The 27739-nt window shown below is 46.6% G+C and overlaps 2 protein-coding genes across 7 annotated transcripts in view; one reads left to right on the top strand and one right to left on the bottom strand.

Moving 5' to 3' along the window:
* Positions 1-24121, bottom strand: part of PLCB2 (phospholipase C beta 2) — a 63191-nt gene extending 39070 nt beyond the window's left edge. For 2 of the 6 annotated variants that reach the window (XM_083836857.1, XM_083836858.1), the window contains exons 1-6: positions 23803-23917; positions 13669-13818; positions 12788-12839; positions 11468-12359; positions 7333-7410; positions 4326-4394 (exon numbers count right to left, since the gene is read on the bottom strand). In XM_083836857.1, the coding sequence (XP_083692983.1) occupies positions 4326-4394; positions 7333-7410; positions 11468-11551 (231 nt within the window). In that variant the 5' untranslated portion in view covers positions 11552-12359; positions 12788-12839; positions 13669-13818; positions 23803-23917. Of the gene's footprint in view, positions 1-4325; positions 4395-7332; positions 7411-11467; positions 12360-12787; positions 12933-13668; positions 13819-23415; positions 23571-23802 lie in introns of those variants that run through there. The other 4 variants (XM_083836855.1, XM_083836853.1, XM_083836854.1 and 1 more) reach the window with 4 other exon arrangements.
* An 881-nt stretch (positions 24122-25002) lies between these two features.
* Positions 25003-26081, top strand: INAFM2 (InaF motif containing 2). The gene has a single exon (XM_083836880.1). It carries the CDS (start codon positions 25206-25208, stop codon positions 25674-25676), a length of 471 nt encoding a protein of 156 aa, XP_083693006.1. The 5' UTR covers positions 25003-25205; the 3' UTR covers positions 25677-26081.
* Positions 26082-27739: the final 1658 nt, after the last annotated feature.

The following is a 27739-nucleotide window of genomic DNA, read 5'->3' as shown; positions in this document are numbered from 1 at the left end:
GCTTTTGGCATTTCTTTGAGTGTTCTCAAATTCTGTTCTCCAGAAAGCCAACTGAATACACAACTGAGGACTTCAAGCATGCTCTATAAGCAGTCAGGATAGTACAGCTGTATGTAAACTGGAAATTTCCAGGACTGGATGGCACATCTCTCCCACCACTTTGGTTCAGTACCGACACAAGACCTCCCATCATCTCATAAGAGAAAGGTGGATAAGGAGCCAATCTAGTGCGTTTTATAAACTGCTTTCAAAGAAATGCCAGAAAATCTCCTGAAATAAAAAGATGTTATATTAAATGAAACTAAGATGCAGAACTCAAAAAGCACTTCCAATTTTCACAGCAGAGGTTGTCATCATGTGCATCACTTCTGCATGTTGAAAATACTTAATAAATGACTGAATGCTTGACCTTTGTTTCTTTTTTTTTTTTTTTTTTGGTAAAAAATGAACTGTAGCCAATTTCCAAGACTGTAAAACACTGTTTCTGGCCTATTAAAACAGCTAGAATACAACAGCTATAACAGGCCAGAACAAAGAGCCGTCCAGATGCCTGGGGAAGAGAATAAGAACAGGGCAAATCCAGTAATACTTCCCTGGCACATTTCTGCAGCTTCCAGCAATTTGTGGCTAAGCAACTTCTTAAGCCAGAGGTCTTATCTTGTATTTAATACCGTCAAAGGACATTTCCTTCTCGACCTAACCATAAGTTTTCATAGAATCACAGAATGGTTTGGGTTGGAAGGGACCTTAAAGATATTTAATTCCAACCCCCTGCCTTATGCAGGGACACCTCCCACCAGACCAGGTTACCCAAAGCCCCGTCTAGCTTGGCCTTGAACACCTCCAGGGATGGGGCACCCACAGCTTCTCTGGGCAGCCTGTGCCAGTGCCTCACCACCCTCTGAGTGAAGAATTGCTTCCAAATATCTAATGTAATCTACCCTCTTTTAGTTTAAAGACATTACTCTTAGTCCTATCGTTACACCCCCTGATAAAGAAAGTTCTTCCCCAGCTCTCCTGTAGCCCCCTTTAGGCACTGGTAGGTCCCTGTAAGGTGTCCCCGGAGCATTCTCTTCTCCTGGCTGAACAACCCCAACTCCCTAAGCTTGTTTTCACAGGAGAGTTTCTCCAGCCTATTCATCTTTGTAGCCTTGAACCTGATCTTCTCCTACAGCGGGCGGTTCTTCAATCTTACAGTCCCTCCCTTGGCCTTCTGGAGCCCAAGCCATGTGGCTGGAGCTCTTTTTGGTGACGACTGAGGCAAAATAGTCCTTATATACCTCATCCTTCTTCAAATCTTAGGTGACCAAGTCTCCCGTTTCCTTCCAGAGAGGGCCCAGAATTTCCCTAGACGTCCTTTCATCACCACTGTACCTATATAAACCTTTCTTATTGCCCTTGCTGAGCCTGGCCATGTTTAATTCTAAAAGGGCTTTGGCTTTCCTAACCTGATCTCAGGCTGCTTGAACAATGTCTCTGCATCCCTCCCAGGCTATCTGTCCTTGCTTCAGCTCTCTGTAGGCCTTCTTCTTCTCATGCGTTGTGCAGGAAGGCATCCCACAACACAATGACACATGTCAAACAGCAGCACCTTTTTTTGCTCATGCTGAACCTGCCTTTGGAAAATTCCACTTGATGCATAGCTGTCATGGGAAGAAACACTGAGCAACAGCTTCCTGCTTACCTTCTCCATTCAGCTCCTGATTTTAAAGCATTCTACAATACTCTTCCCACATTCCCCCCCCCCCTTTTTTTTTTGTCAGACTGCACACTGCAGACTGTCTGCTCTTCGTCTTTCACTGATGCTCTTCCTACAGCAGCATGATTAATAAAAGTATGAAATGGCTCTTTTCTACTTTTTCCTGTTCTTGGTTTCATTTGGGAAATTCACTAGAAAAACTAGAAAATATGGGTGCATTCATGTCATACACAGTGGCATAATGGTATTTCCTAATTCCTTATAATTCTTAGCAGACAACTTTTTTGACCAAATACAACAGAACACTAAGTCAGCACTTTCATAGGTTTACTACTCAAAAACAAGATCGTGAGGGTATGTTGTAATGGTCAACTAAGAGCCTGTCAGAAGAAGGTTAAAATGTTGTTGGTTTTTTTTTTCCTCTGTGTTGCCTGATGTTTATCTGTACTAAATTTCATCGCTTATTAGATCATCCAGTCAACCAGTGATTCAAGGTCTTTCTACAAATCAACCCTCATTTTATTACTACAAATAACTTGGTACCATTGGAAAACTGCCTTCTCTATACACCTCTTTTGTAGATCACGTATGAACGTGGAATATGTCACAGGCCCAAGCACTGGTCTTTCTGGGAGCGTGGGAGTTTACTAGTTCTGTCTTCTCCTAGGAGACCATTTATATCTTCTTCTTAATCTCAAGCAGTAATTTTTGCATACAAAGACCTCATCTCTCATTCTGTTCTTTAAGAGTCTTTGATTAAGATGGGAATTACACAGGTCACTTTTCAATCTTATTGAAAAGATACAGAGCTACCTATGGGACACTTCCACTGCTTCCAACACTCTTGCTTTTTGCTACCCTGGTACTGCTCATGAACTCGTACTCTTTTCTAGAGCCTTTTTCTACTTTTATTAAAAATCTTTTAAAAGGTTATTTCAGGTACCAGCTTTTCTTTGATATGGAATGTGGTGACCACAAAACCATTGTGAATTACTCTTAAACTGGGGTTTGTCTTGTTTCCAGAGCACTTCCTTTCTGGGAGTAGTGGCTCATCACAGAAAGATGTTTTTTGAGTAGAAATTCTTTCTGTCTAGAGGCAGCTCTGACACTGTACTTGTGCTGCCATGTTTCTGTTGGTAGTCTCCAATGGAAGTCTTCTTTAATTAATTACCAAAATCTCAGTCATTCTCCTGCCTGCCTGGCTGCTGCTACCAAATGGACATCCATTTATGGCCTCAGTACTCCCACCACCAATTTATAAACTACAAAGTTGGATTTATTTCATAAACAGGTTATTTGTGAAGTTTAACACCCTAGAAAACTATCTCGTAACTCTCCTTTGCATAGATCTTTTCCTTCAGACATTCTGCCTGGAGTGCAGCACTCAGTTCTATTAGCTCCAAAAACTGTATACTCTCAAATGAAAAAAAAATTCGGATAGTTTTTTCAAATATTATTCCCACAAAACAAGGTACAGATGAAATTGTAGGCTTGTTTACAACTCAAATATGTTTAATTCTAGTAATTTTTCTGAAAAGAAACAGTTTCTCAGAAATAATTAAGATTTTTAAGAATTGTGAAAGATGGATACTGCTTTTGAGCTCTGCTGTACATTTATCATCCATCTCCTTAGGTTGTTTTGAGAAGCATCAGCCTCAGGGAACTTTGATTAGACATTTTTAGAGAGGTATTAGGAAAACATCCATACTTCTTGCGCAAAGAGGCTGCTCAAGTCTCTCAGTGTGTATTGCAAAATCTTCCTCTTTTACATTAGACTGAGAATCACCTATGTTACCTTATGGAGCCATTATCTTTACTCTTTTTTCCCCGTTTTCACATTCTAGCTTTACTTTAACTTCCTGCTCATCTTTTTCATACACAGAAAAGTTCAAAGCAAACAAAAGTCAAACCCTGAAAAAAAGTCCTAGTAAGGACACAACTTTGCTGCAGGAAGCTTAAATTATAACTGAAACCAAAAACAAAGCCATAATCATGTGCTTCCCTTAGTATGTCACCCTGCAAGCAGGCAATTGAAAGCTATTTGAAAAAACAGTAACTTTTTTTCTGAAACTACATTTTCTTCCCTTTAAAACAAAAACCAAAACCACCACACACTGTGTTGGTGTCTCACTCTAACTACAGGTTTGTAGCTGCCTTGACCCAGCCTGTGCATCTTTGTACAATAGCAACTCTGGTAACTCAGTACAGAAGCATCACAGGACTCCTTCCCAGTGTAACTCAGTGATCAATAAGGCCAGGCCAAGGTTAAAACCAGCCAGATGCATGGCACAGGAGAGAACACAGCTGCTGTGCACAACAGAAGATTGCTCTTTTGGCATGCACTTGGAAGCTGAAATGTTGTTTTCCCAGCTTTGTGGCATACTCCTTCCAATAGGTTCATATACCCCAAACTGTGTCTTTCGGGTGTACAGTAAACTACTGGGAAGTTTAAGAACATGAGTAGACAGCTTTTCTATATTTACATAGTTCTGATGTGAAGAGACAATAGTGCCTCAACCTTCTTATAACAGAAAGCCAAGGTAAACTGCATCAGCTTATGCCAAAGCCCTAGACAGCCTTGCCATTCCCATACAAACTGACAGAAATGAAGCGATGACGCACTCACCTTGGGTATTTTGGCAAATCTCCCTACTCGAGTATCTCGGATGCTGGTTATATCCAGAATTTCCATTTCCTACAATGGAGCAAGGACAAGGAAGATTAAGGAAAGGAAGAAGTAAAGACAAAACCATTGCGGAGCCCCCAGAAGCTGCAAAGCTGCTCTGAGCCAGTGCCCTTCGTTGGGGAAGAGCTCTCCCACCAGGAACAACGCAGACAGGGGAACATCAGCTGCTGATATGCCGAGCTGGCAGCCTGGTTAGCGTAGAGGCAGTATTGGTCTGCAGCGCCATCCTTTTCAGGGTGAGGCCGGAGACCCTGTGTGGATTACAAAGGCTCTGACACTGGGATGAAATGAAACTCCTGTCTACCCACACAACAGGCCTCCGTTTTCCTGTCTTGACCACCAGATTCTGGGCTTCAGATACGGACTCTTGTCACAGTAGACCTGAGCTGGCCCAGACATCCAGGCAGAAACAACAGGAGTGGCAGAGCCTAGGCAGTATTTTTCCAACCAGGAAATGGCAACACCACTACAGCTGCACTTTCACCTCGGGGTACAATGGCAGGATGAGGATACTGAACTAGAGCTGGGTAAATAAAACCCAAGAAAGCAGATAGTGTGACTTTTGAAATGAAAATGATGAATCTAGGCAGAGCTGTGGCAAAACATGAAGTGCTCAGTAAGTACTGCAGGGGAAGAACACAATGTTGGTGTGAGCCAAGTGTTCATCCTACTCTGTACCATTCGGATCAATTTAAGGAGACAGGTACTGCGGAAAAAGCATGCACATGGATTTGATGCACATGTAGCCTTTCCTACTCTACTATTACATTCTCTCACTTCTGTACCAGTCGAGTATTGGTTGTTGGGACAGGAACTCATGTCATGCAAGGGAGTATATGATATGCATAGAGGTTTGAATGGGGAAACTCCTCCCCAGCAAACAGTTCATACATTAATGCAATCCTGCAATCTCCTGTCACTGATATTATGAACCTGTCTTTTGCCTTCACGCAATCAACACAGGGCAGCTGAGCTGGAAGGCAGGCAGGACCACTTCTCCCAACAAGCCTCCTGAAGCAATTCCCATGGAGGACATTCCATGAGCTTCCCTAGGCAGCCCACTCCACATCCTCACTGTCCCTGCTACTGGCTATTTGTTGTGTTTGTTTGTTCTTTTAATATCCAGCCTGAATTTCCTTCCTCTGTTACTAATTTGCCTGCTCACAACATATCTGGAGAACAAATTATACTTGTTGCAGCAGATATTATTTTCCAAGATTGTAATAAAGAACAATGTGGATACCATGTCTTCTGGCTGTAGCCCCACTTTATTGTCAAGCAGGATGGAAATTTTAGTGCTAACCTCACTCCTTTTTGGATCCCTAGCACAAAAACAGTGCAGCTCTTCCCTGCTGCTTGTGACAAACAAATCTCAAGACAAATCAGCCATAGAAAGATTAGTAATCCATATGAATTCAGCAACTGAACGATGAACTCATGCTCTGTCTGTACCAGCACATCTCTTGTGCCTGGTCGCTGTGCTTGTCAGCCTGCACACGACCTTTGCAAGCCTGCCCCAGCTCCCTCTGGCAGCCAGCATTTGCCCGCCACCCTTGCTAGCTCACACACACTCTGCGGATTCCCTCAGAGAGGGGGAAAGGCACCAAACACTTGCCCAAGTATGTAAACCATGCTGTTGCTCCACTGCAGCTCTCAAATTTGTTTAGTTTATTTTAAGTGCTAACCAATACATTTTCCAGGAAAATGAGACCCCCCTGTCTGGGTCTTCTCATGTCAGCTGGCTTCCTTATCTCAGCAGCTTTCCAAAGTAATTAGATCCCTCACACCACTAACCTAGTGAAATACCTCATTTTTGATAGGTGATAACAGCTCCCCTGGCCCATTTTATGCATCTGCCAGTGCTACAACTTCTTGATGCCTGCCTGGGACCATTGCAGCCTAACTTCTATCACCAGGAGTGAGCACAGCCCTTGAAAAGGAGAATGAAAGTGACAGAGAGGTCTGAAAGACAAACACGTCCTCTGCAGGGATGTCACAGTCCCCAGCCTTGCAATACTGTATTCTCAGATGTTAGGGCTGTGTGGCAGTGCCTTGCCCAAGCTGGCACTGGGGCACAATCTTCGGAGAATTCAGAGCTCACCAAAACACGTCAGGCCTCTTGGTCAGCGTGCTGTGGAGGAGCACCGTCTCTGTCTTTATCTACCATGCCTCTTTAGCATGTAGGTCATGAGGAGGAAGTAGAGCTGAACCACAGCTCAGCTCTGGAAAGCAGAAGTAAACCCAGCCTTCCACCTCCAGGCAAGCCAGACCTCTCCACCCTTTGTTGTTACCCATCAGCAAGGAGCAGAATTCTCTTTCCTAAAATCGTGGCATCTAACTCCCCTCTGGCAGCCAGCATCCTGCGTTTTATCTCCAGCACTGCACACACCACCTTGGCCTTAGAAGAGTACAACTCAAATCTCCAGACCTGATGTAGTCTCTACACCACTACCTTTATTACTTTTAAAGATAGCAGGTCAGTTAGTTACACCACAGGCTACACAGAAGGTACATGTTAGCCAATGCTGCACACATTTAACTGCACACTTCTAGCTGTTTTTATTCCAGCTGCACCATTATATTGGAATGGAGAATCCTTTAGCAAGCTGGATAACAGGGATATCAATACTACTCCTTTCTGACAAGTCCTTTGAGGCACATATAGTGAACTTCACAGGTATAAGACTGTTTTTGCTTGTCACACTGAATGGCTGCGCTCACCTCTGGCACATTCGCAGCTTAGTTTTCTGCTCCTGCTGGAACTCTGAAGATAAATTGGCCATTGAATAAGCACTAAACTTCCAGGTCTGTTGCGTGGGGTTTCCTGCTAAGTGGAATGAGCGTGGCTGCTTTCCTGTGTGCAATACTCCAGCGCTTCTGGTGTTCCAATTTTGCACAAACTTGAATTGACTATTTGGAGACTAACCTGTGAAATCTCAGCACTTACCTTATTCTGATAGGTCCAGTATAAGTAAAAGCCCTTTGGATCCACCCGAAGAATCACAGGAGAAGCATTTGCTGTTTCCTGACCAAAAACAAACAAACAAACAAACAAAAACAAAACACAAAAGGTTAGCACCTTATGTGACTTGGGGAATCCATCATGGGATGCAAGGTTCTCAGTTAAAATATAGACCCAGTCGGGTGAATCATCTTCTGATTTATGGAAAGAACCAGATTATTTCAGTACATCTCAAGCGTAACAGTGTGAGGCTACAGAAGCTTATTTCTGCTGAAGCCTGGGTCTCATCTTACACTATGCATTTAGCTAAAATAACTCTTGGGACATTTCTATACAATTAATAGAGAAGGAAGTTCCTGTAGCTGTGACTGTTTCATTTGAACTGCCTTCCCTCCAAGGCACCTACTTTCTTCTGAGCTCCAGAAGGAGCCTAAGCCAAGCATAGATGACATTCGTCTGCGACACCTACCATCTAGATATCTATTTGTGCTAGTTACCTGGGCTCTCTTTACAGTCCATGGGGATCTAGCCAGGAAGAGTTCAAGGAGGGGTCCATCTAATACAACAGATGAGTCTACTTCACGAGGTGATTCTTAAACTCCATGGATTAGATCTAAATGGCCTATAAGATGAACCACATCCTATTTAAACACTCAGAAAGTTAGATAAAAATGATTTGGGGCTGATACAGAATACTGTACACCAGGGCGGAGGCCCTCCAGATCAGAATGAAGGCATAAACTGCAAAGGAAACAGGCTGCTGCGAGGTTGCATACTTTGCCTCTGAATAATTACGCTGCTTCTGCATTTTCAGTTAAAGGCAACTTCACAGACATTTCCAACACAATGCCCATTCCCATCTCACACCAAGCCTGTGCTAAGAGATGAATTAGCATGAGCTCTTTGGAAACAATGATAAAGAGTGCGTGGTGCCGCTGCTTGGGGCCAGCCCATCTGCTCATTCAGTCTAGCGGGCTCCTGACTGCATTTGACCTCTGGTGGTAGAGATGATAGGATCAAAAGGCCTATCAGTCATTTCTGAGAAGGCTTCAAATTCACTTCAGGAAGTTGAAGTACTCAGCTAGTGACTTGAAGCCAGTAAAGGAATTTGGAGATTGTATTGGTCATTTGGCCTTGGGTTCTTCAGTTTGCTATTGAACTCATATTTTGCCCTAAAACGTATCTTTATTTCCAGGGACCTCTATTTCCAGATTCATTATACTTCTTGGGCTGTGACCACTACAGTAAACTGCCCATGCCATAATGCATCATATGTTCTTCTTTCACTCCCTGCCTTTCTCATACTATACTAGGGACAATGTTGATCTGCACAGCATCACGCCTATGTTCCCAGAGCTCTCAGCTGGCTCTCTGAACACATGGCTTCATGCCATGAAGAGCAAAAACAGGCACTGTTCTACTGCTACTAAATATTGCGCCAGGTTTCTAGATAAACCTTATCTCCTACAAAGCAGCTTTCTTGAAAATAAGTTGAGGCTGCAATAAGTACTGCCAAAAGGCATGCACCTGATCAGGGACATGGATGGCAGTGGGGTGCAGGTATACTCTACTACAGGGTTGGCTCCTTGGCAAAAAAAGGAGATGGTGAATTCCACAGCAGACAGTCCCACAGCCAAACTGGCTGCTGCTCACACTGTGGAATTCGGTTCTAGGACAAAAAAAAAAAAAAAAAAGCAAGCGTTGTCTGTTCCTGTAATGTGGGTTCTGTAATCTTAAATGGATAGAAGACATCTTTGCTTGTACTCAGAAGGTTAAGAGTCATCATGGAGCCAAATCCATACACATCTGTTCCACCTAAGAGTCATCTACTACATTCAACCTTAGATTTTGCAAGGGTTCCCAAGCTAGTTCTCCCTGGTCTGGTTGGCAGCCCCAGCACATTGGATGCTAAACAAAGCCCAGCAGAGTTGCTCCACAGCTCAAGACGTTGCATGCTAACTCAGTGGGGACAGGTCAGAAGAATCCAGCCTAGCCTGGATCCTATCGCACTCTCTAAAGACGACATTACAAATGCTGGATAAGGTACAGGCAGTTCAGGGCAGGGGGTGGAGTGTGTTTTTGCTTTTCTCGAGAACCTGCTGGGTACAATGAAGGCCTCAGTGCTACCCAAAACTACAGTGATGTAAGGAGCCAGTCTGATCTACATTCATTCCTTTGCCTCATTTATTGTAGAAAGAGGTCAAACCTGTTACCAACAGCATGGCCAGGTCACTTCAAAGAGTCAGACAATAAAACCAACGCAGGTTCCATGACCTCTGAAGCTCTGTTTTTATTCTGACCCTCCACTGGCAACCCAATTCTGACCCTCCACTAGCAACCCAACAGCCTGGAGCTCTTTCCATTTTCCTTTGCAGCCTGCTGTAACTGTAGAGTAGGAAAGCATGATGAGAAGGAGCAATGCGACCAGAACAGACCACCTGAAGGCTTTTCTAATTATTGGACATCAGGTTTGTAAATTCGGTAATTAGAGGAAGCCTTTTCAGGAGTGCTTACAGGTCTGTAAACCTTGGGCAAAAATCCACACGGGACTTGAGCTCCCTCGTTCCTATTTGCTGTTGCAACCACAAACACTTTGTGAGTCTTGGAAGTCCAGCTTAATTCACCCTGGGCTTCAAGGGAACCTGACTAACCCAGGAATTCCCAGTGTATTTAACAACTTCAAGTTTTGGGGAAAGTGATCCCCCTGGACTGAGCTTAGAAAGTCAGCAGCGATTTTTGGAAAAGCTCAGCCTTTGATTAGGCAAGTTTGGCTCCTGTTATCCTCAGAAGCCAAAAGCAAAGCAGCCACAAGTGCAATCCACAGGCGATGGCCCTGCTGGGAAGGAAGGGAGAGCTGCTCTTTCCAGCAAAACCTGGTGTCATCTTTCCGTTTATGGAGAGCTAGTGGAATAATTGTCCAGTGATATTCCGACAAGTATTCCTGAGCACTCATCCTTCCTGTCAGCAGTATATTACATTACTTTTTCATTTCTTTGTGCTGCTGGACCACCCCTGCTTATGCTGCACACAAGCGATCTACCTCCCCCGCATGCACTGCCTTGGGACTTAAAACTCTATTCCAGTTTTACGCCCACAAAAGCAGGCACTAATCCCTCCTGTGTTGCTGTGGGAGGCTCCTTCTAACGAACCTCATTTGCAACACCACATCAAATGCTTTCCCCAGATCTCGGTGAATGATCATAACCTGGCCTGCTCCCTGGCTTACCAAGATTCACGCTCAATGGCACGCAGATCAAACTCCAAACGAGATGGATGGGCAGCTGCCATCGCCTTGCCTGGGCGTGTGGGCATTAGGGGAAATACTCTTTGCCTTCTTAGAAAACGAGGAGGGGAACTATTACACCCAAATTAACTCTTCTGCTGATCCACGCTTTCTTCCCCTCACAACAAAAGGCTGCAAACCAGGCCTTTTGAAGATACAAGAGAACACAGAGCTGAGGAGAGAATCAGCTTTTTACAGCACCCACCAAGGCTCCAGCACTGCTAAAGCCCAGGCCCCTGGCTGCTCGGCCACTGCACGTTTGGTAGCTCACAGACCCACAAGCCAGGCAGTCATGAAAGGACATGGCTCGCCCCTGATCCCCTCCAGCAGCAGGGCTGTAAGAGGAAGCAACTTGGAATCTGATTGCCTCTCATCTGCAAAGCATGGAGAGCCCATGCAGCATGTAAACCCTACCCCTCACGCTCCCCAGACATGTCCAAGAGCAGCGTGTGCCTCAGGCCGGGGAGGCTGCCAGGCGGGACTGCCTTCCTGAGGACTGGCTCGCACAGAGAAGCAGGACCCAGGGGTCCTACACCTGCTGAACTGAGACCCAGCAGCACACTCCTTCCTTTACTTCTGGCCACCCCAAGAACGAGAGATGCAGAAGTCACGTCACCAACTCCCAACCTATATGCCCTTCGGTTTTGGCCCTCAACTCTCCTGTTCTCCTCAGTTCACTCTCCCTCCTCAGACATCACTGCTCTCAGGTATGCCAGTGCCACGTCCCCCCCCCACTGAATATACACACTCCCAGGCCGCCACAAACCCTGCCCGAAACACACCACCTGCCCCGCCACCATGCTTACAATCTAGAGAAGCAAAAGCCCCAGTACTCACATCATCCCATTTGATGAAGCGCTCGCCCTTGGACAGATACTCCTTCACCTCCGGGGGCTGCAGGACAGGAGTAAGCATTGACATTGTCCCGTAGCTGTGCTCCTCAGCTAAAAGGAGCAATAGGAGTAGCACAGTTTGTTCCTCTTTGGCCCCCTCTCCTCTATCTCTGCCTCTCACATGGCAAGGCTCTCTGCCATCTCCACTGTTGGCATCAGAAAGCAAACAGCCTCTTACATCCTGGCCAAATTTAGGAGGGGCAGTGACAGGCAGGCGAGGACCGACGAATCTGCATTGTAAATCAACAGCTCTCCAAACAAGCACGAGAAGCTCAGCCCAAGGTCACCTAGAGGGAAGCCTGCGATGAGTGGAGATGCCCGTGTGGGCACACATGCACGCACACCGTCTTTCCAGGAGGGACCGACTCCTCGGGGCTGTGCTTGTGAAGCACACGGTTCGTAGCACTTCCGCAACTGAACTTCCTTAAATGTTCTCTTTGACAAAGTGCAGGCATTGCCAGTCGACACTCAAAACTATTTCAGCAGATGTGGTTACAGAACAGCTCAGGGTTTGGCTACAAGCAGACTGCCCCCTTCATGCAAACAGGACAAATACCACGTACAATTTATTCTTTGTTCTGTAGACTCCATTTGTGAGGCCGCTTGCTGCGCTGCCCCGTCTAACCTTTTTCTTTGTTTTACAGGTTCTTCCGAATGTTAGTCTCAAAGCGAGAAGGACCAGCAGGGCAGATGGAAATTTCACAGGCAGATGAAACAAAACCTTCACAAGAGTACTCAGGAACCGCAACATGCTCCAGATTCACTTTGGTCTACTGCAGGTCCTCTGGGAGCCCAGGATAATAAAGATGAGTAAGGTGGGGACTATAACAATGAAACTGCAGGGAAGAGACAGAAAGGGGAACAGAAGGTTAATGGCAAACAGTGCAAAACCAAGTCCCTGCTCCCAAACTTGGAGAAAAGGAATTAAGCGTGGACAGCAGAGGAGAAAAGGAGCTTCTGCTGCCAGAAGTGTACTGGCTAACCACAGGGAGAGTGGCTTGTGTGAAGTACTGAAATGGGAAAGGTTAATTTAAGTCAAAAAGGTAGAGCCATGGAACTAAGTAGAAGTGGAGATAACTGTACTGCACTTGCTGTAATAAGATTTCCATCTGCATAGAAGATGCCAAGGATGAAATCCTACCAGGAAAGTCATAGTGTGGCACTTGCCATTGTTTATAAGGGCAAGGAGACTGTAACAAGTAAAGATACTGTGCAAAGGGAGCTAGCTCCATAATTTTGTCGTGCCTTCCCACCTTCAACTTACCCACTTCAGCAAGGCCAGTTGAAGGTGGATCAGTCATCCTTCCCCAGGCTGTCTGAAGGAATCAGAAGGCATTTTCAAATGTCAGTGGCATGAGGGAGGAGAGAAATTGGAAGGAGATTAAATAGACCTGCAGGAAGTGCTCTAGCTGTAAAAATCAAAGATGGCAGCAATTATCAGACAGATTCATGCTGCAGAAACAGAACGCGGAGCAAACCTCGTATCCTTTGTACTTTTCTTTCAAGAGTTTATCTGCCTGACAAACATGGAATAAGGGAGCGTCTACACTGCCAGCTACCATTGAGTTTTCTGCATTTACCAACGTATTTTGCAAGGCACTGTACTCTAAGGATTGGCTACCAAGCTGAAGGCTGTTAGCTTTATTTTATTATGACAGAGAGTGGAGGTGGCTTACCCATCAGTGTGGTTGCTCAGTGTCAGGGCTGAGACTGAGACGTAGGAAAGCATCACCTCCAGTCTCATAACCAAGGCACGCTTGCAGTATTAAGTTTCTTTGCACGTGTGTCAAAGTTGCATGTGCCGACTGCTCTGGCAGCCAGCTGAGAGAGCAGGGGGCACTGCAGGCCCAGCCATGGCAGCACAACCAAACCCCCCTTCGCAGGGACTGCTGTTACTCCCAAGCAAAGTGGCAGATGACAGTGGCTGCCCAGATCCCAAAGGCTGTGATGGAAGAGCTCAGACATGTCAGCAACAGCCTGTGACTTGGCATAAATTTCAGTGAAACTCCAGGCACTGATGAGTGTTTTTTTTTTCCTCTGTTCTCACAAATAGTGTAGGAACAGACCCTGAGGCTATATAGGTATGTAAAGCCCACAGGAACACAGGAGGCTACAGTGAGGAGTTAAAGTTTTTGCTACTCTCACCTGATCCCTTCTGCAAGGCCAGAGCAGTTCCAGGACTGCTTGTCTTTGACTCAGGGAGCAGCTGTGAAACAGACGAAATTGCTCAGGAGTGCTCCAGTCCTCCCATCCTCTGCAACACAAAGCACTGAAGGCAGGCCTTGGAGAACACAGCTGTGAAGAAGCAAAACGTGGGATGAGCTTTGCCACCAGGTGCTGTCAGAAGTCTGCAGGCAAAATAAGGCAGCCACAGCAACTGATTCCAGTGGCCACCCTGTATTTACCACAAATATAATAACTTCATAAGCAATGTTTGCTTCTTGCCAGAACCAGGGTGCCCCAGAACAGCAGTTTCTCTCCTGCATTCTCCCAGACCTGTACATTTAACAGCTTTCTCTGTCCCATCAACAAACCCGAAGCAAGAACCACGACATGGCTTTACTTGCTTGTCACTCACAGTGAGCTTTCCCTGAAGGATAACATAATAAATAAACACGAAGAAGCAACCAAGCCAGCAGCTGTCTTGAGAGGTTGCTTGGCACTGCAACACCAACTGCCAAGACCCCTGCTTGCATTAAGATGGTCACTACAGCTGAAGCTCACTTCCTTTTGCATAACCCAGGCACCTTATCTCTTATTTCACACTCCTTGCTCTATGTCAGAGCTTCTGCCTCTTGCATGAAGAGACAGCTGATGGAACAGCGATAGAATAAAACAGTCCTGCCCTCTGCTGAAAGCTCTGATATCAGAGCAGGCAGAAGCAACAGCACTTGGAGCAGTATTTATTCTAAGCACCCTCCTGCAAAACCATCACCTGGTCTGTAGCCATCCCACATCCACTGCACCTCCTTTGCTTTCATCCTTTACCTTCACCACTTTACATCCCACCACCTACTACAAGAATTTCAATATCAAACATTTCCCCCACACACACCTCCCCCCGAGACTCTCTTACCTCCTTTGTCCTACCTATTCAGCAGCCTCTACCCCCCACAAAGTACACGCAGAGGCAAGGTAGCCAGCATTACCCTTCAGAGATTTTAAGAGATAAGGTTTGTAGACAATGATTTTAAGACACACTATCTCCTGAACCACCTTGACTGGATGACTCCTCAGTTCTAGCAAATTCCTTTATAACCTCAACCCCAGCCCATTCCTAGCACACCCACTTCTTCTGAAATCTGTAAGAAATCTCTTCCAGCATTGCTCCATTATAATTATACTTTGCAGTGTGCAATACTGTCCTCTGCTGAATGAGCTATGATATTACACACACAGCCTTATAGCATTACCTTCAAACACCAGTAATGAATTCATGGCCAAGCAAAACTGAATTAATCTTACTAGTCCTTTTTCTATTCTGCAGTCTGAGCCACAGGACTCCTGAAAGGCTTTAGGACACCCTTAGGACCACAAAGGCCAACATATCCTCACCATCCCTGGAGATTGGAACTGCTGAGTGTGTGCCAGGATATACTGCCCGTCCTGCTTTCAGCCCAAACCACAAAGGCCAAGGATTCATGACAGCCCTCAGCTGACAGCACAACTCTTCGTCTTGATCTACAACAGCCATGCTGTCACATCAGAGGGCTGTGGGCTGCTACATCACCGAAAGACAAGTGGTCACAGATGCCACACTGTAAAAGCAGTGAGGTCTTGTGTAAAACAAAAACAAAAACCCATGGTCATGACACGGCCAGATCCAAAACTGAGCAGGCACATGCAGCACTTACACCTACAACTCTGATTGCTTTCTGCAAAATCCCAGACTGCACAGCTGACTGAGTGCTTCCAGCAGAATCACACACAATTTAAGCATCCTATGCACTACTACAATACAAATGTAATCACTGCACAGGGGTGATGGGACCATGCAATTCTGAATTACAACCAAAAGAATAAAACTTCCCAAGACAGGTCATGAACAGAAGAGCAAGAAGGATGAAGAGCAGCAGCATAGTAGGCAAAATGTGTCAATCTTATCTTACCTTGCAGTAACAGAGCAACAAGAATATCTAATTGCCCCCTTTGTTCATCTCCAGTACAGCGTAATGAACAGGAAATCATGATACTGAGGGACAAAGACCCCCCTTTGCTCTTGATCTCAACTTTTTCACTGTACCAGCCCAACTAATTTCAACTTTAAACTGTCTCTTCCCATAGATGTCTGCCGCCTGCCACAGCAGACTCCCAGTCCTGATCGAGACCTTAGTATTGTTGTAACCCTGCTGCCATACTCACATCCTCATTGGTTTTGCTTTTCACAGTCAATTAGGTTCTACATCCTGGACGTAGCTCACTCTTCTTCTCATGGTTAGGCATATTTTTTTCCCACTTACATGGTCAGATCCCACAACAGCTATTTCTACCTACACAGGTCAAGTCCAGAAGAGCGCAGCCTCCTTGGGCAGATCACAGAGAACAAGACATTATTTCAGCTGCAACACGGAGAGCTTTGAAGATCAGGGTCAACACCTTAAGTGACACACCACTGAGATATGCTTGTGTCCTGGGAATGGGAGAATATTTTTAAGGTCATCATGCTCATTCTCATCTGAGAAACTATTATTCCTGAAGCATCAGTCTTCGTTGTGGAATAAAGAATGAAAAATTACCTCTGATACACAACAGCTTTTGCTCAAAACGTTCAGGGTGCAAGAAAAACCAAGCTGCAGTGGCATGATGCGTGGTTCTTGCCCCATCCAGACAAGAGCCCAACCAAGAGCCTGGGTGTAGGCTCAGGTACTGACCATGTTTTGGCTCTTCCCCTTCAGTGAGTTCTGAGGCAGCCTCTTAATATTGGATTTCCAGGGTAATGCAACAGATTAGCCTTCGAGGGAGGATTGAATCCACACTTCCCTGAGAGTAAGTACATCTGTGTGTGTAGATTCAGAGAGCTATCAGCACGGTTCACATCAAGCTGAGGCAGGTAACGTGGCCTTCAGACCACAGGTGGCTTTTTGTCATCCAGCACAGACTGGATGACAGTGCAGAGTTCACCTTTGCCTGCTCTCTCCCAGGGAGGTACACCCAGACACATAAGTACTGTCATAGTGATCTCTCAACCCTGCATGAGTTATAAATTTATGTACTTTAAGACAGGACTACAAAGTAGTGCAAGTGCACTGCAAGTTTCATACATCACCTGGACACCTGTGTCCGCATAAGCCCCAATGCACGGACTTTGAAAGGCACTGTCCCAGTGAATCTCATTCAAAAGACTGAGGCTCCCAGTCCAGACTACACCCCAGTACAGCACTGCTCAGGGATGAAAGAATAAAAGACATGCTCTAAGCCTTCTTTGCACTGCCCCTACCAGCTGACTCCAGGTTAAATCAGCCTCAGCCTGCTACCCAAGAACCTGCTTAGTAAGGGTTCTGTAATACCCAGCCTTCACCCCCCACTATTCCACTCCTCGCCAACAGCCTTTGCAAACTATGTGCCAAATACTTTGCCTCTGAGGCGAAACACTCTCGTGAAACAACTACGTACTCAAGTTGTCTCACAGCTAAGAATGTATTTTCCATCAGAGGCTGCAAAGCAACAAGCAGGCAGGTCAACAAGCAGGTCTACAGCCTCCACCGTTTTAAGCGAATAGCACAAAAATCAGACTGGCAGGCTTTTCAGGCCAAGGACCACTTTCAGCTCTCAGGTTTCTCACTGACCTCTGCCTGTGTCATTGAGGCTATTGAAAAATCTCAAAAGGCACCACGGCCTTTTGAGAAATAAAGCTGTCTGAAGCTAAAGGGGCAAGAACCCACTCATGCATTGGTCTTTGATAATCATCTGTGGAGGGGATGAGGGTTTTACAGCAGGTACTGAAGAGATGAAGCCTGCTTTTGTTTGCTTTTAAGGAGAGGTTTGCTCTACTGACGCATCATTGCTGGCCACAACCCTGCTGTACGCACAAGTGGATTATTGATGAGGCCCATGCCACTGACTGATGAGCACATGAATACACACATGGCATGGCCATCATATCCTTCCATTGCTCCTCTGAGGGACTCATCTCCCTGCCTTACCAGGAAAGGCCCTTCTTACCTTGCTTATTTGCGCTTTTTACACAGCTTTTCTAGTCCTGACAAGTGCAATCAGCACTACATTTTAAATTACCTCCTTTCTCTCTAGAGGTTAAAAAAAATTATAACTTTTTTTTTGTTATTTCATCACATTTATCTGACAGAGAACAAGCAACATGCAAATACAAAATGACTACAGACTCTTGGAAGAGAGCTCTCTAGGAAACTTTTAACATCAGCTCTGACCCAGGCCACCTGTTAGTACTCAGCACGTACACCACTGGGTTAGATGTCAGGGTTGATTTCATCCTGCAGTCCACAATTTGTGGTCTTTAAGGTCTGGGTAAATGAGCCACAGTTGGTCCCCAGGATTACATGACCTGTGTAGTATTTTCCAGCTGATAACGATGCATAGTGGTCTGTAGGAAATCGTGTAATAACACTGTACCATAACCAAAATGACTTGGACACCTCTGTTGGCAGCGTACACATCCAGATGAGTGGATACTGTCAAACTATTGGATCTGGAATAAATATTTTCCTGAGCAGAATAGCCAGTGGTTTGTAACACAAGGTTTATCTGAAGAAAACAGCAGTAATACAGAACCCAGCTTAGGCTCATTACCAACAAGTCTTCCCCTTTTTCACAGGTGTACAACACAGCAGGACAGAGACTTCTGATGCTGATTTTTGTGCTTCCTGCCCCTGGAAGCATCAGAACAGTCACTCTCCTAAGACTTTACAGCTCCATTTCCAGTCACAGCCTGAACCAGGATGACACAAGCGTGAAATCAGTAAGATGTAATGAAAAAGAGTGCAGCTCCAGAAAAAGCTGCTATTTTAATTCACTCAGTGTAGTCTTCTCCCTTGCACAGGGTTATCAATAGAAGTCCAGTACATTTTCCTTATTCAGCTGCTGGAGCCCAGCACACAGAAACAAAGGAAGTCAAAAAGCTAACGGCTGCTTCTGAACGTTTCCACAAGCAAATGCTCCCTGATTTCACAGTAGTTTTATCACATTCAGAGCTACATTATTTTAAGTAGGGTGAAAATCCATGCTAACCCCATATATGAAAGCATTTATGTGGATCTTTAAAACAGTTAAAACTTCACATTGCCTTAGTGTAACTCGGCAAGGACCCGAACTTAAGCTAAGGCGAATTGACTGTGAAGAATGCACAAGCTGTTTGGTCTAAACCAAGAGCTTGGCTGCATTAAGTTCTGGCCCTAAAGAGGGCCAGACATAGCCCTGGAGCAATCAAGCACCAACGAACTAGTGAAAAAGCACCCTTCTCTATTCTGGGAGAACATCTATACTGGATTGAAGCAGCTGTAACCCATGCTAAGCCAGCATCATTTTAGATTCATGTCCGCAACATGAGATTACAGATATGGATTTCCTAGAAAATCCTGTTCCAGTGCTTGTAGGGGCAATCAAAAGTCAGTGCAACTCCGAATAAAGTATTGTCATTCTGCAAACATTATAGGCTGCATTTTCAGAGAAGCTCTGCCAGGGGTCTGCCACACATACACGTGTGCAAATAATATAAACATATTTGTATGTCTGTGTGTATCAGGGAGAAAAAACATACATACTTATTCTCCACACAAAGGTGGATAAGTTCAGCTTCTTTGGACAAACCATGAAAATCAGAGGAAAAGATCCACAGTCAGGTTACATGGCCCTTAATCACTTTCCTACTGCTTGAAAAATGGTGATTATTTTCGAAATGCAGCCCAAAGAACTGCATTCGGATGCTAAGTCTGTGTGGGTGTATGCACACATACACATTTCCTCCTGGCAATAAGCAGCACTGATTTGTGACTCTAGATTCCTGCAGAGATTGTGTTTATAGTCACAACCTATACAGACAGCACAAGTTCACACCCAAAGAGATTTTATTTAAAAAAAAAAAAAGAACAAGAAAAGAAAAGAAAAAAAAAATCCCTCTCTTAGTGCCCCCATACTTGGTGAAATGAGTGCAACTTTTCCCTCCACAACTCCATTTGTGAAACCTACAGCTCAGAGTGCTGGGAACCCCTGGGACTAGAGCTTAACATTCAAGCAAATGGTGGAGTTTCTTATTCTGGTGAATGCCCAGGGCACTGTCAAGCCACCCTTGTCAGCCTTTTTTTCAGTTTCAGAAATGTGTCGTGAAAACAACAAGCCAAAGAGAATTCATGTTATCTTGGAGAACTCCCATGCCGTCAGAAAGCTCTCTGAGTTCTGTATCCACTTGACAGTAAATTAAACAAAAGCAGAGCTTCTGCAGTTTTTTGAGCACCTGTTATAAAGCTAGCCAAGCAGCTCTCCCCACACCAGAGCCTGAACCATCATCTACTCACAGGAGTTTCTAAGCATTAAAAACAAAACAATGAATCTTTTTCAGACATACCTTTTCCCATAAATCTAGAGTGTTTTCCCACAGCATGTTCACTGTTCAAAGCTCTCCTACAAGCAGGACATCGTCTTTATGGTACATAGATGACAGAATAAGACAGCTCACCAGATTGATGACATGAGGTTGAACTGTTGGTGCACCACTGCCCTGAGCTACCAGGAGCTTTTTGCCCAGGGCCCCTACCCTGAGCAAAACCAGATCTCACTGTTATATCTCAAATCCAGCATCACTTTTACAATCTTTCCCACCCATCTCATAACCTCTGCAGATTGCTTTCCAAGTCAGTGCAAGACAGTGGGCTGTGCAAACTTACTACAGCTAAATCAGAAGGTGAAGGAATTAAAAGAACATCCCCAGCCTCCCCCCAGTCTGTTACCGGATTAACAAGAGAGAGAAGTAGCACCTTCCTACATAAGACAGAAGATTTTGAAGTGTGGTAGGAAAAATGCCAGAGAGGAACAGAATCAGATTCCCTGCAGGCTTCAAATGAGATGGGAACAACAGTGTAAAATCAGGCTTACTTCCTTTAGAAGAGTGGACAGCTGAGTTCGAAAGACTGCCCCCTAACAAGGGCAGAGACGTTCAGCATGACAGAAGGCTCAAGCCTAGCAAAGTATTTGCTCAAGAACTTCAGCCAAGAAAGAGGTGGATTTAAACATATCTATTCTGTCCTTTAAACAGTCGCAGGCTTCATCTGTCTCTCCCCTTCTCAACTCACAAATGTGACCAAGAACACTGTATAACAACACTACGTCCTTACAACCAATAAAAGGTCTGTAATCTACCTGCAGAAGTCACGCTGCTAGGGGCAGGCACCAAGAACAAAAACCAGGGCTAGAGTTCAGAAGAGGGATTGGACAGTGTCATGGTACTGAATTATTATTTTTTTGAGTTACGCAAGCTAGCATAAGTGCAGTGACCAAGACGCACACCTCCCAGAGCAAGCTGATCATTTGTAGGGTGTCACATCCAACTGCCTCCCAAGGACTGAGCACGGGAAGGGAAGGCAGAAGAGCTTCTTCATTAAACCAAAAGCACAGGAACAATGGGACCGTAGGAAGCCCTGCAGCCCATCCCTTGTCCCAAGGCAGGATCAGCTGTGACTTATCAGCACTGACAGACATTAACTCAGAGAGCTTCAGGAGGCCTCCATTAACAGCGGAGGCTCAACAACCTCCCAGGCAATCCACTCCAGTGCTCCACTGCTCTCAGAAACAAGGTCTGTACAGAGGTAATTTCTTAGGCCAATGATCTTCCCATAATTAAGTCTTCTCTGTCCTGAAGCACTAGATGCTATCCGCTGACTCTGAGCATTGAAAATCAATAATACAAGTTTATTTAGCTACATCCTTCCGGGGCCCTTGTAGAGCAAACACTCATCCCACTGCAACAGGCAGCTGCAGAACTCAAGCACTGCTGTTCAGTTGGGGGGGTGGAGCACCTAATCTTCAATAATAGGTTTTGACACTGGGATTTTCGACTAAACACAGGCATAGGGCAGTGAGTAGCAGACTCATAAGAAGATGAGTCTCCCAGAGGACCCTCAGACATGCAAAGTAAAAAATTAGAGGAGCTTTTACACAATCAGACCCTGAAGGGTACAGCATCTGAACCGGCTTGGGACAAAGGCTGGATGTCGAAGGGCTACACAGCTCTCCTCTGCTGGCAGGTCCAGTCACAGGGTGCACCACACGCCCTTCATTCCCCTCAGGCAAGTGATCCCTCTTGTGTTCTCAAGGCAAAATCTCAGAGAGGACTAATTTGCAAGTTTCATCTAGTCTGATGCATTCATTGACTTCACAAGACCTCTCTGTGCTCTACCCCCAGACCTCTATTTCTGCACCACAGGAGGCTGTTTGATGCACAGTTTGGCATTTTTGCTAAAACCCAGAGGACAAAGAATATATCTTTATTGCAGCCCTGGCTTCCTGGCTCTCATTTGCCTTTAAAGCAGTTGTTAGCAAGGAGCTAAGTTTAGGAACAGAAGGCACATGCCTTCTGGCAGCTGCCTGTACTTGAACAAAAGGACCTGGAGAGAAACTCACACCCATTTCTTCACAGCAAAAAGAAAGGCTCGCCCCCTGATTACAGCAAAAGCCAACAAGAATTAGTACTTTACCAACACACCTCTTGTCTTATTCAGAGCAGAGGTAGCAGAGGGCTTGGCAGAGAGGAGAGTGCCTTAAGAACACTGATTTTCTTTGATACTGTGGTGAAATTATGAAGGCTAAGTCTTCACTGCAACCCAAAGGCACATCATGCCCTAAATAAGCAACGAATAAATGCAGCGGGGAGATGAAGACACCAGGTTCAAGGCACGATCTCAAGAGCAACACAGTTCAGTTTTAAAACTGCATATCCATAGTCCTGAAGAGTGAAGGAAGAGGAGCAAAAGAGGTGAGAAGGCAGGAAAGAATAACATGCTGAGCTGTCTATTGCCCCAGCTTCTAGCTGAAGCAGCTTCAGTTGCTCCTAGAATCTACATTCAAGAGGTACATGGTGTAGTTGGATCCCAATCACACTACACAGCACCTTTGCTGGGACTGCTTCTACAACTCCACAGCACATCCTTAGCAAATCTAGTCTGCCAAGATCTCCATTGATGGAAGAGGAGCACTATTAACTATTAGATTTAAAAACTGACTTTCAATGAGCAGAGGAGGAAAAAAAAAAAACCACCAGTGAAAAAGCCACAAATATTTGCACAGATTAAAAATTTGTTTCCTTCCCAGGAGAGGGGAATCTGACTGTGGGGATAGAAGACTAAAGCATGCAGCTGTAACCACTCATTAGTACATTGGCCCCTACCAGCTCGTTGTTACATTCAGTCCCTTTGTTTCTTGTATCAACCTGCTGACTCGTTTAAACACCTTTTTTTTCTAAAAAAAAAAAACAAAAACCCACAAACAAACAAAGTCAACATACTATACATTTGAATAACTAGCAACACCAACTCTGAATTTTGTCTGCCAACTTCTAGACATTACAACAGGTTTAAAGTTAAATAATAAGGAATAAGATCTTCAAGGACAGATTTAAAATGCAAGATAACAACATCGACTAGACAAGCAGCATGCAAAAACTATCAGGGTCTCCAAAAGCAGCTAGCAGCATCACGCCCTTTAGCCCTTCCCTCCACACAGGAGCAGGGTGCGTATACAGAACATCCTATGACTGCATAGCAGCTCTCCCCCCCCCAAAAGCAGATCAGCTCAAGGAGATAAAAACGTATACTGCAGCCAGGCGGCTGCACTGTTACCAAAATCAGCACACCTTGATGGACTGTTTAGAGCCCCAGATTCCTTCACCCTTCTAAGAACGATCAGCCAGAGCCATCCAGTGTCCCTTACCGAGGTGTTTCATAGCCCCTTTCAGAAGGCTCCCCTTGCTGCTGGACACTGCCATGCCCACCTTATGGTTATGAGAAACCATAACCAGGTTAATGAGGAAAGCGCTGGGAGTCAGCAGGTACAGATTGTCACTACAATGCCACCCTTACGCATGCATACAATAGCCCTAGAGCTTTTAGTTAATGCAATCCACATTTTGCCAAGAACTCTAATTGCTTTGAAATTACTCCATCTTAATCCTTATCCCCAATAGTCTTCCTCAGAGCTGCAAGTTCCTTGCTTCTTTCCTACAAAAAGCTGGAGGTTTTCCCCTTCTCTCACAGCCCTCCAGCTTTTATCTTGTTATTAAAGGGAAAAGCAGAATGCTATAGTAAACTCAAAACTCACTCATTCCCTTCCTCTGAGGTCTTTCTGGGTGATGGTCTTCTCTTCAGCTGCCATAAGCCTCTTTTACAACTGCAACTCCTTGTAGACAAAAGGATTTCAGGTGCATCACACCTGGCTACCCCAAGATTGATGGGAGGGAAGAAAAGCACAATGTAACCCTTCGAGAAGTAAACATCTTGCACCGTAAAGGGAAAAAGAAGAAGAAGAAAAAAAAAAAGAAAAAAAAAAAGAAAAAAAAAGCTAATCCATACCCTGGAACAGCATTTCAGCTGCCTTCAGAATAAGCTGATAAAATGTTTTTGTGGGGAAATAACACGCAGAGAGCAAGGTCAACCCAAATCTCACCAGCTGTAACTCCACTTTGGATTATTTCAGCAAGTTTGGCGTCAGCCCAACCAGAATGGCACTAAAACAGCCTCTCCAAAAACTGCTGACTTGTCTCAGGAACAGCACAGCCAGCAGGAGCAGGGAGGTGATCGTCCCCCTGTACTCTGCTCTGGCGAGGCCGCACCTTGAGTGCTGTGTTCAGTTTTGGGCCCCTCAGCACAAGAAGAACATCGAGGCCCTGGAGCATGTCCAGAGAAGGGCTCTGAGGCTGGTGAAGGAGCACAAGTCCTGTGAGGAGCGGCTGAGGGAACTGGGGGTGTTTAGTCTGGAGAAGAAGAGGCTCAGGGGAGACCTCGTTGCTCTATACAGTGACCTGAAAGGAAGGTGTGGGGAGCTGGGGGTCAGCCTCTTCTCACAGATAACTAGTAATAGGACTAGAGGGAATGGCCTCAAGTTGAGCCAGGGGAGGTTCAGGTTAAATTAAGAGACATTTCTTCTCAGAAAGAGCAGCCAGGCAGTGGGACAGGTTGCCCGCGGACGTGGTGGAGTCACAATCCCTGGGGGTGTTTAAGGAAAGGTTGGACCTGGTGCTTAGGGACATGGGTTAGTGGGGAAATTGGTGGTAGGGGTGTGGTTGGACCAGATGATCTTGGAGGGCTTTTCCAGCTTTAATGACTCTACAATTAACAGCATCATAGCATTGCCTGGGGGGGGCAGCACCCACCCCAACAGCCACCCCATAGCGCTGTTTCCCCAAAACACCCCCACGCTCCCCCAGCACCAAAGCCCCCCTGAGAGGGGGGGGGTCAGCAGGCACGGAGGAGGTGGCCATCAGCCCTTTAAGCTCAGCCCCCCCGAACCCCCGCTCCCTCCTCCCCTTCCTGCGGGCGGTGCCGCCGCTTTTAGGGCCGCCCCGCGGCGGCTGCCGGAGCCGGCGGAGCAGCGCGGGCACGGGGCGGCGGCAGCGCCATGTCCTGAGGGGAGGAAGAAGAAGAGGAGGCGGCGGCGGCGGCCGGCGGCTTAGAGCCCCCACCACGGAGGGGTCGGTGGAGCAGCGGGCCAAGGGCCGGGCCCCCATGAAGGAGAAGGAGGCCGGGGCGGAGCGGGGCAAGCCCGCCACCTACACCGGGGACAAGAAGGCGCGCATGGCGGCCAAAACCAACAAGAAGTGGGTGCGCCTGGCCACTGTGCTGGCCTACGTGCTGTCCGTCTCGCTGGCCGCCATCGTCCTCGCCGTCTACTACAGCCTCATCTGGCAGCCGGTGCGCGGCGGCGCCGGCCCCGCCGCCAACTCCTCCTCGCAGCCCCACGCTTCCCCGCCGCCCAGCTCCGGCCCCGGCTCCGCTGCCCCGCGGCCTCTCGCGGCCACGCAGGAGGCAGCGGCGCGGGGCGGCCTCGCCCAGGCGGGGGGAGGCCTGGAGGAGCCACCGCCACCCCCGACCGATGCTGCTGCTGCTGCTTCTGCCGCCCCCACGTCGCCTCCTGCCGGCCCTGCCAAGGACCCCGCGTTGCCGCCGGGGTCGCACGGAGGCGGCGCCCCCCCCTGAGGAGCCCCCGCCGAGGCTGCCCGGGGTGGGGGCGCTGGAGGCTGACCGCTGGAGGACGGTGGCTGCGGGACATCCTTCTCTCCCCCCTCCCCGAAATTCGTCCTCCGAAGATGGTGGGGGGGGGGGGGGGGGGGGTCGTGGCTTCGTTCTGGGCTGGCTTCTCCCTCCGAACCCGCGTTGGACTCGCGCGCTGCTGGCGCCCGGCTGTTACCGTGAGAGGATGCCGGTGGTGCCCGAAGCCTGTCGCTGTTGGCAGGACCAGCCGGGAACAAAATGGTTTTAGAGGCTGTAACCCGTTGTTTAAGTACCAAGTTTTGTTTAGCCAATGAGCATAAACTTATTTAAAAAGATGTGAAGAGGTAAATTGACTTGTTTACTATATTAAAATATTTTCCCAATATGAAAGTCTCTGTAACACAGCATGTTCTCTTTGGCGATGGGCCGGGGGGGGAGGATGGGGATGAGTGGAAGGACTCTGGGTAGCAAAAACGACTTGCCCGCTGCGACGGGCAGCTCTGACATACCGTGTTGTTGCTTTTATTTGTCGTTGGTCTCCTTAGGAGAAACCTCCGTGTGTGCCCAGCTCCTGCCAGTCGCAGCGTTGGTGATGAGAGAAGGTCTGAGCTTTCCCAATGGGAGCTGGTGGTGCGAGGTGCCCGGTGCCCTGAGTGGGCTGACTGGGCTCGCAGGTTGGGCACGGCACCTCGCTGGCACCCCAGGGCCAACAGGAGGTAGGTCTGTGCTAGCCTGGCATGCGCTGAGCAGGCTTTACTCAGAACATGATGTTTGCCTGCTGTGTAGCCTTCAAGGGTGATCTGCCTGGCTCTGCTCATTGATGATGGGTGCCAAAGAGTGATGTTTAATGGCTGTAGGATGTGGGCTCTCAGCTAGGAAGCTGCCAGACCTGTGTCATGCCGAGCAGCTGCTCTTCAGATTGATGGTTTTGGTTGAATGAGTTAACTGTTAGACTGCCAAGCTATTCAGTGTCCCTGTGAAATGATCCTTGGAGCTCAGATTGCCTCTGCTGAGGATGAAAACTGTGCTCTGATGTGTTGTATTTCAGTTGTACAAATCACATAGGTACTGTAAAATATACGTCACTCTTGTTTTATTTGAGCTGAGGGTGCAAATTGCTGCTAAATCAGTATGCTGTGGACCTGTGGTGGTGCTAGACCTGCTTCAGTGGCTTTGGTGTGATTTTTCCACCTTTATACAGCTTTTTGGACAGCATGCAGGCAAGCCTGTACGCTGTTACTGTGCTAAAAAAGGAGACTAGCTGGTAAGAAGGAAAAAGATCATGCTTAAGTCATTTTAAACAAAAGTGCATGTGTGATCATTGCCACCTTTCTGCGGGGCAAGTAGAAGTAAGCAAGAAGTGGTGCAGGAGCTGAAAAGTCCCAAGCTGCTGCTGTATCAGGTGGCTGCCCTTCCACACTGCAACCTCCAGAGCTGCTTGTAAGCTCTTCCTATTTATCCACTGTAGTGGCAGGACTCTGTTTTGTGGCTGTGTCCAGATGGTTGGTTGGGTTTAGCCCCATGCGTGTTCATTCTGTAGCAGTGAGTGACTTTGTTCCCTTGGCAGTTTGGTCTGTGACATACTGATACCTGCTCATAGGGCTGCAGCATGCATGCAGTGGCTCTGGCTCCTGGTGATGATGCTGTTTGCTGTCTTCCATATCTACATCTGGTGGTAGAGTCCAAGGCTTACTGCAGCTCCCTAAGAGGGGAATGGGCAAAGCAGAAACAAAGCAGGTGCCAGTTGAATTTAGTCTCTTTCTTGGCTCTAGTACTAAATGCAGAACCAGTTGGGAAGCGTCTCTGGAAGGGAGCTTGTGTTTAATTGTTAAAACTGTCTTTAAAGATACAGCTGGGTGGAATTATACAGAGACAAGGATTTCTCTGGTGCTGGTGTGCAGCTCAGAACTGGCGAGTCTGTAGTGGCTCTGAACAGTGCATCTGATGTACAGTGGATGTACGTAGACTCTGGCATTTTTCCTCTTGCTCTCAGAAGACTAATGGGGCATGGCTGCCTAGAGCAGATGGAAGAGGAAGTGAATTGAATT

This window comes from Anser anser (genome assembly GCF_964211835.1).
Source record: "Anser anser genome assembly, chromosome: 5".
NCBI classification, from domain to species: Eukaryota; Metazoa; Chordata; class Aves; order Anseriformes; family Anatidae; genus Anser; species Anser anser.
This window is presented reverse-complemented; position numbering and strand designations above follow the sequence as displayed.